At 35.2% G+C, this 9,505-nt stretch overlaps 1 protein-coding gene across 1 annotated transcript in view; it reads left to right on the top strand.

Moving 5' to 3' along the window:
* LOC144977348 (uncharacterized) overlaps positions 1 to 6,905 on the top strand; it is a 24,642-nt gene extending 17,737 nt beyond the window's left edge. Inside the window, exons 11-14 of the mRNA XM_078922448.1 lie at positions 1 to 64; positions 305 to 571; positions 2,113 to 2,267; positions 3,126 to 6,905. The exon at positions 1 to 64 is cut by the window's left edge and continues 135 nt beyond it. Coding sequence (XP_078778574.1) covers positions 1 to 64; positions 305 to 571; positions 2,113 to 2,267; positions 3,126 to 3,974 — 1,335 coding nt within the window. The 3' untranslated portion in view covers positions 3,975 to 6,905. The remainder of the gene's footprint in view (positions 65 to 304; positions 572 to 2,112; positions 2,268 to 3,125) is intronic.
* The last annotated feature ends 2,600 nt before the right edge of the window (positions 6,906 to 9,505 follow it).

Genomic DNA, 9,505 nt, shown 5'->3' with positions numbered 1-9,505 from the left:
AGCTTTCCTGGAGTAATCATGTCAATCGTTTGGGTCAAGGTCACGGCAATAGGACTCGTGATAGGTTCGTAGCTAGAATTGCAAATTTAAGAAAAAAATAGCCATTTTTTCCTCTCCTGTTTGATTGCTCTGGTAACAATTTTCTCACGATTGCTTCATATAGGTATTTGTAATAGACCATTTACATAATTAAGTTGATTAATGGAATGAATAAAGTACACATGCCCATGCGTGTAATTGTAGAAATGTTCAGCATTTGGTATAAATCTTTATTTGACTACTGTGTACATATCAATTCTGACAGGGAGCATAACCGGTTTCTGTTGTGGTATCACGTCCAATCTTCTATTTGCCTACCTCTACTACGAAGGCGAAGGAGGTTTTATCATTGCCACTTCCATGCCGTATGCTGTCCTGGCTGGATCGGGTATTGGGGGAACTTTGAGTCTAATCCTCACAATATTGATCTCCCTATTCACCCACAAAATAAAGACGAAGGAGGATGAGGAGGAGGTGTGGCAAAAACTAAGGAATATCGATAACCCATTGCACCCATGGAGCCAACAATTTGGTAAGCTATTGATTGTTAATGTGCTGATTCCTCTGCACTGTAACGAACTCAATGCACCTATTATGTTCATTCCACTCTGTCCTGTCGTAGACTTACATCACACCTTTTTATTATTTTGACCAGAGGACGTTTCGGCTTTGTATTTTAAGATGACTCCCAACTTGTGAAAATGTTCATGGTTTTCAACATTCTGATAATATGTAGGCCATTGTGTTATATCTATATACTGTGTAAGACTCCCACTCCCACTGTAAATTTCGTAGCCCCCCCCCTTTTTTTTTTCCAGTCTGTTAGACGCATTTATAAAAAATAAATAGTAACGCAACTCGGTGAAATTTCGGGCGTGTTCCCAATGCACTTCTTGTAAGAACATGATATTCTGGAGTCTTTGAAATTATTTTTATGCAACTTTCTGGCGATACAACAGTGGGATATAAATTAGATGGTAAAGTGACATTCCAAAATTTTCGTCAAGAAGTGGCTGTTATAATACCATTCTTTAATGAAAGCGGGAACTTATTGATCTCGAGTAAGCACCTTGTTAACCTGTGTTTCACTCTCGGATCAATGTAATTCAGATATCTTATTATGTGATCATTTTATGCTTAACGAATTACAAATCCAACGAAGACATCAATTAAAGCTGATATATTACAATTTAACTTTTGAAATGAATTAATCGTCAGGTTCTCCCAAACATAATACTGTTTTGAGACGATTGGTCACAGCAACAAATAGGCATATAGGCAGACAAACAAATGCTTTAGATCACGGAGTATAGTCGGAACCCGAGGAGAAGAAATCGCGGCTAAGTTTTGGAATGTGGTAGCCATCATCACTATGCACTCTTCCTCATAAATCATGTTATAATATTCTAAATGTGACTAATCATTCAAATGATATATTTTCCTGGTGAACCTTATGCTTTAAATCATTTGTTACTTCCGACTGAAACAATTTGAGCTAAAATCAATGCATCCACCGAGGAAAGTGTGTTTCGTTTCTTAAACGTGTAAAACCTGAAATTTTGCATCCGTGCTCATTTTGAGAGAAAAAGACACTTATCCTCATCGAATTCGGCTCAACATAATACTAGATGGGCAAGATTTTAATCAATTGCATGCTTGTACAATGTATGTACGAATTCAAATAACAAGTTCTAAACAGAAAGGTTAAAAAAGGAGTCGAGAATTGTCGATAAGCAATTCAATAAACTAGAGAAAAAAAGAAATAAAACAAAAATCTACGAATTTATCAGGTTTAAGAATTATTGTATATACAATCAAATGTTATTTATCGATATACACTTTCCTGTCGAAAATTGTAAAAGCGTATGTTGTCATTGTAAAAAAATGAGAAAGTATGAATAAAACAGTGCAGGCAAAGCAGAAAGACAAAACCATCTCAAAATATCAGCCTTCTGTTTCACCCTCACCTTTTGAGAATATTATCTTACACCAGTGCCTGCTCCCTAGTTTGTCATTCATTTCGTTGCTGTATAGCAGTACAGTTGTCTAACATGTTATTGTTTTCTTTTTCAGTCCACGATTTTCCAGAATTAGGGGGCTTATACCGGCCCATGAATGAACAACTGGAACACTTACATAGGCACGGACGGGTTGTGTCAATCTTTGGCTTTATTATATTCTTCATCCTTTTCATTGTCATAGTCCCAGGCGTGATGATGTCCTTAGAGGTAAGGAAGATGGGGAAAAAAGATGGAAGTAAGTATCAATTTGCAGTTTATCAGCCAACGTCAATACGTGTCTTTCTAGAGTGCGGCATTTAGTTTAAGTTTAATGTCAGTATTAATTCGAACACGAGTCGCATCTCTTGTTGATTTTATGATAAAAACTTGATTGATAACTGTCGTTATCTCTAATCCAATTTCCTGCTTATACAGAACTTCAATTCATAATGTGGTGTTTTGCTTGAGCACCTTCTTTGCATTCTTGGAAAGCATATTAAGTGCATGCGAGTTGATAGACATTTTCTAACAAAACCAACGACATGGAATGGGATAGATCTAACTGGTTGAACGGATGAATATTATCATAGACTCAAGATCTGGCGTTTTCACTTTAGCCAAAGAACGTAACACTTGGGTATCAAGCTATCATAGACAGAATCTGATGTCGTTAGTATAAGAAAGTACCTTTCTAACAATCGGCTTGCATTGTAAAACAAAAACAAAACAAACAAACAAACAAAAAAACAACAACTGAAGTTTGATTCCTTTTGAACTTCTGAAGTAATAAACAAAATGTACAATGCGAAGCCTATTCAACATGGTTTATTCCAGGTCACTTGTGATCTCAGTCCAGACAGTCATCCAGATTTTGAGGTGTTGATTATTAGTAATATAACTCATAATCAATTGCAACTCAGTAAAATAGAATCTTATTAATATTCCACACAATCCGTATATATTTTAAATTTCTCTTGCCGTGTGTGCAAAGGAAGTTATTTTTGAAGTAAGTAAACCAATAACTCTCGAATAAATAAACTATACCACAACGACACTTTGTCATAACTGCTATAATTTATTTTTCAGGTGCTGACATTTGACGAGTTTGAGGGTTGGACTATTTTCATCACAGCTTGGCTTCTAGCTGCGGCATCCATTTTCATCATAGCAACTCCATTAGAGGAAACATACAACATCCTCAAAACTCTTAAGGCCAACTTCACTTCCTCTATGGATGAAGAAGAAAAGATAAGTTCACCAGAGGAGATCAGAAATAACTGTTTGGTTTCGAATGAAAAAGGAATAGATGATAGAAGTAACCAATCGAACTTGTCAGTGAAAGGGAGCAGTAAAAATGACGAAAGACCTGATTCATTGACGGAATCAAGCAACTCTCCTATTGAATTAATGGACATAGAATATATCCCTGCCGATCTTAAAGCCTCAAAAAGTTCACAAAACGAGACGAGTCCCGATAACCAAAGTGATCGTATATTGTCAGAAGAGAAACAGACAGAAAATGACAGTAATCAATCAGATGTATCAGATAGAGGAAGTAGTATTCATAGCGAGAGTTTAGCTTCTTTCGAAGACAAAGGCAATCGTGATGCGATGCCAACTGAAACAAGTGGCGGGGTAGATAACAAAGCGTTTATAGATGATGAAGGAAATAATCTTGAACGGGAAGAAAGGAGGAGCAATAACCATAATGATGTGTCAGATAGAGAAAGCAGCATTCATAGCGATTTTCTGGCCTCATTGGAAAACAAAAGTGACGACCAAAGCGACCCACTTTTTGAGTCAGAGAAAAGAATAAATGGCGACTTCAAAGATCCTATTGTATCAATGGCGTCTGAAATAGACGATGACGAATATAACAAAGCTTTTATAGATGATAGAGAAGGCGATCCTGGTTTATTTTCAACAAGATTGTAACTGCAAAATCAATCATTGAACAGAATCGCAGATTAAGGGTAGTTTGGACTTGAAGTCTTTACCATCACATGACACTCTACTTTTAACTACAGCACACAAATTGAAGACATCAGAAAAATAAACGGACTAATCACCACCCAAACAGACAAGTACGACAGAACCCACATAATATTTACTCGAACCAGATACTGGAATAGCAAACTAGACAAACAAGGACGCTCTTTCAGATTGTAAAATATTGTCGAAATTGGCATGCACATAGCAATATCTCATACGGATTACTGGGTCTAAGTCACTTGTGTTAACCAAAGTTACCTCGTTATTCGCTATAACAACACTCGGAGAGTTTTATAATTTTTCTTTATTGTAGATGTTTTGATATAAGTGGCCATCTCAGTGGAAGACGGCTAACTTAAAACGTGTGAAATTCAACCAATTAATTTCTTTTAAATGTTTAATTAGTCTTTATATAAAAGCTCATTTAAAATTGGACTACTACATTTTCCACGTTTATATGGCAATTTTCCGCCATTACATGCCCAAAACATTTTGTGTAATACAAAAAGGCAACAATAGCTTATGAATAGGAACAAAACCAAGATAGTCATCATGAAAAATAATTTGAATGACATTTACAATGTTACCGTGATGGCGTTTTTATATTCAAAGTGCCAGGCGTGTATTAAACAATCGGCAAATTTTGTCTCGGAAAGCTACGATACCGATATCTATCCCTTTTCCATATCACTGCATTGCATTTTAAAAAGAATATACTAAGTACAATGTTGGTTGTGAATATATGTTATTACAATTCTTTCAGAAATATTTGCTAAAAATATCAATAATTTTGAATTGAGACGAGCATTAAATTCTTTGGAGACGAGAGAAAAAATATGTAACAAAGAGCCTCGTTTATTTGCTCTTCGGACAAAAAGAGTTTCGGGTGACATAGTAGAATCAGATCAGGTGATCTGCCTACGAAATATCGGGATTTGTTGACTATTTAGTGATACATCCATGCCTCGAACTGGGAATAGCCATCTTCTCATCAAGAACGTGAACCAATGACAGATTGTTTATTTTTTAACGTTAATTATAAATCTTCAAGATCTTTAGACCCCATGATCAAAATACGTGCCTGCGTTCTTACACCTATTATTGCAGTGATTGTCAACTACAGTTAATCACTTTCTGATTTCCCATGAGTTGGAAAAACAGTTGTTCTTCTTTAAAAAGCTCTCTCTAGATGAAAACCAACTTTAAATTTAAAATTGCCCGTTTGAAATATGTCCTAAATTTCCAGAACACTTGAAAAAGCTGTTGCCTTAGATCAACTTTTATTTTTATCTTGTCTTCTAACTCGTTACTATGAACATTTCAGTCAACATACAGGGCCTGGTGCAAACATAAATAGCACAGAAATTGCTCTTATTCGTGTTTTTAAAAATATGAATTGGTAAAATAGATATTATTTCAATGTTAATAGAAAAGTGCTGTCCTTTTATCTTATTGAATTTAAATGCAGCCTTTGATACGAGAGGTCATACAATTTTGTTCTAACCCATATTTGACCTATTTTATATTATATCACAATTTGTTATGATTAATAATAAATTCAAAATTTTCAAATCAAAATTAATTATTTTAATCTTGCCTTTCCCGTATAATTATGTAAGCAGACTTTATGCATATCTATTTTCATTTAATCTTTAACAATGAAAACTATATCGTTAGTGTAACTGAAATTAAGCTTAAAGAAATAAATAGTGGATGATTTAATATAAGGTTCAAAGAGAAAATAAAACAGAAATCTTTAAATTCCAAAGCTAATTATCAAGCAAAAGTATACCCAAACTATTACTATAGCTAGCACGAAAGTTGACATTTCTACTGATGATATTCTAACCTCAGAAATAGTTTTGATAAAGAAATGATTATTAAAGACGAAGTCATACACTGCGTTAGATAATTTACATTAACTCAACAGAATTAACACCTTCCTAGATTTAGAACTATATTTTAGGTGGGATTAATTATTGTTATGCTCGTTTAATATGTGATAGAAAAAATACAAAAAGTTCAAAGTAAGGCAGTTCATATTGCATCTTTAACTTTAAAAAATAATAATAACTGACCACATCGCACCTTCATAGGCTGACAGTCGAGTCAAATATCGCATTTACTTTAAGATCATCTGATGTTTATAAGTGTTTTAATGCCCCAATCACGACGTGGATATCTATAAACCTATCCTAAGTAGTTCTTCGGAGCTATTATTTTGGGGCTCATGGAACCGCAATATATCCCGGTTTCTATTGCGTGAAACGGAAAATAGCAATTAGGTAGGACGCTAGTCCATCGCAAAGTACTTTCCGCCAGATCTAACAGGCCCAGCTACATAGTCACTGCTGGGTGGACAGGGGAGTCTGGTATAATTGTGGACCTCACACCGGATTGATCTCGGTCCTTTTGCGAGTGAAGCAAGTGCTTTATCAACTGGGCTATCCTATAAATCTGTCCGATCACTTGTCTTCTCATGCCCTTTTACAAACAATACCAAATAAACAGTCTTCTCAGCTTCTCCTATATAGGAATTGCATCCGTTTTAAAACCAAATCAGGCACATCTTATAGTAAATGTAAAATCACCTAAGACAATATTATAGCATTTTAGGCGAGTATGTATTTATCTTTTTATGTTTGCTATTGATTCATTAATATTGGCAATGCTTCTATTTGAATGTAGTATAATTTGTGATAGATGTATGAGTAAGATTAAGATGATTACTCTCTGCTGAGCACCGTGCTGTAGTAGCAAGTGCTATATTATAATTACATTTTATCATTGTATCTAAAAATATGTTTTTTATTATTATTATCATTATCATTAATAAATCAGTAATTTGGCCTCAGACCCAATATTTTAAAGTTATTTTGAGAGTGTAGTTTTTTCTTTGAGATTGTTTGGGCCAATCGGGAAATCATTTAATTCTAAGCAAACGAATTGATTTCAAAGCAACATGGGGTCGAGGTTTGTGTGTGTGTGTGTGTGTGTGTGTGTGTGTATGTATGTATATATATATTTATATATAATATATATATATATATATATATTATATATATATATATATATATATTGAATCGTGTTGGATACAAATATGATACGAATAGTGCTCGACATGTAGCAATGGAGCAAATTATTATTTCAATATTTACCACAATGTTGGAGTCAGTCTATATAGATGTTTCAGGCCTTTTCAGCCATCGTCAGGACTGTGTGTTACATGAGTTTGGTTTGTTGTGTTTTGTTGCTTGTTGAAGTGGTTCCGAAGGTTTGTAGTTGATTAATAAGTACTTCCGTCTCATTTTTCGTGTTGAGTGTGGCTTCATGAGGCATAAGCTACAGTGCTTTGATATTGATGTGTATCTTGTTGCTTTAGATATAATTTTCCATGAAATGTTGTGGTCTAGTTTGTTGTCTTTTAATTTCCAAATATGTTCGCTGAGTTTTGTGGATGTTTTTTTGTTAGTGTTTCTAAATGTTGAGGTGTGTAGGGTGTATCTTGTTTTGAAATTATTTTCCGTTAGTCCTACATATTTTTCTTGCTTGTTTGTTTTAGTTTCGATGACTGTGGCTTGGTAAATTAAACTTGATTCTAAACATTGGTTGTTTAGCGGGCAATGTTCCTTATTTCTGCAGTTGCATTTTCTGGTGGGTGGGTTTATTAATATTTGTTTGTTGTGGCTTGAAATTATTTGTTCTATGTTGCGCATACACGAGTAGCTTATTTTTATGGTCTTCCTGTTGATAATTTTATGTAGCTTGTGGTTTGTTTGTTTTTTGGAAAGTGTGTATCAATTAACTTCAGGAACTGCTGTCCAATGTTTGTGCTGACGTTTTTGTCGAAAGGTGGGTTGAACCAAGTAATATGTCGTTTTCTTGTTTCGCGTTCTTCACTTGTGTGATCCTGCTGGCGGGTGTTTTGAGCATTTTTGACAAACTCACAGCATCGATAGTTATTCCTCACATACAGAGAAGATAGATAAGAAGGAAAAGAGCGATAGGGAGAGAGAGAGAGAGAGAGAGAGAGAGAGAGAGAGAGAGAGAGAGAGAAGAGAGGGGGAAGAGAAAGGACGAGATTCTTACCCTTATAAAGGAAAGAGGGAGGAAATTTGATGTGCAAATCTCATTATCTCATTTAATGTAACTTTACTATTACAAAATTGCATGTTATAAATATAATATGAAGATATTACTATTTCTGACATAAGCGTGAAAGAACAGAGAGAGATAGATAGATAGAGAGATAGATAGAGAGGAAAGGAAAGGAGAGAGAGAGAGAGAGAGAGAGAGAGAGAGAGAGAGAGAGAGAGAGAGAGAGGAGGAGGATGAGGACCACAGGCTATCCCTCTCATAGCTTGTTACAGGAAATAATATAATATGGATTATGATGAAGATGGTGATGGTGTTAAAGGGGAATGGTGAAAGTGAAGGATTGTAACGAAAATTTTAGGAAGGTTGTTGTGATGATGATGATGATGATGATGATGATGATGATGATGATGATGATGATGATGATGATGGTGTTGATGATGACGATGTTGTTGTTGTTGATGCCCTTATTCCAATGACTACGATGTTACTCGTGTGCGTCTGTGTGAGTGTTTCTATGTCAATATTGTTTTGTTATAAATGTTTGACCAAATGACAAATTGCCACTTTTTTAGGACAATAAAGATTTATTATTAGAATTACAATTAAAGCTCCCAAGAAAAATTAAAACAAAGGGGAACTGGGAACAAATAGGGATCAGATGTAAATTTCGAGCATACCACCGTTGTACTTAGTTTGAGATCACCTATAAGTCTCATCCGGACACAAGTACACTCAAATGATTACATTATACATTCAGAATAACTTATAATAATGCATAACAGAGAAAACAGAGGAAAAGATATCATATCTCCCAAAGCAATAACTATGCATTTGACTGTTCCTCTCGCAGCCAAGCACTACGGCCAGGGTCGGGCAAAACTAAGAAATCTCATTCCAAGACAAAGACAAAAGGCAAATTGGAAAACAGATATGAGAGGATAGAAGACACAGTAAGTGCCATCCTGCCCACTATGTGAGGCCAGGAACCTCACCCAGAAGGGGATAGAAGACAAAGTAAGTGCCTCCCTGCCCACTCTGGGAGGTCAAAACCCCAGCCAGTTAATAATAATAATGTACTTTATTCATCCAAAAGGGGATGGTACAAATAGGGAACAGATGTATATTCCAAGAGCATACTATCAGTGTACTTAATTTGAGATTTCCCAGAAGTCTCACCCATATACAGCATAAGATCGCACTCAGAGGAATACATTGAAATGTTTACACATCACATGTTAAAAATAAATGAAAATAACAGTACAGAACAGAGAGATGATTTACAAGAAAAAAATATCATCTCCCAAAACTTCAACCATACATTCAACTGTTTCCCTCCCATCCACGGACTCCGGCCACTTCAGGACTAAACTAGTTAA

The sequence above is a fragment of the Berghia stephanieae genome, chromosome 1, assembly GCF_034508935.2.
Source record: "Berghia stephanieae isolate SIO BIC M18660-M18661 chromosome 1, UCSD_Bste_1.3, whole genome shotgun sequence".
Taxonomy (NCBI): Eukaryota; Metazoa; Mollusca; class Gastropoda; order Nudibranchia; family Aeolidiidae; genus Berghia; species Berghia stephanieae.
This window is presented reverse-complemented; position numbering and strand designations above follow the sequence as displayed.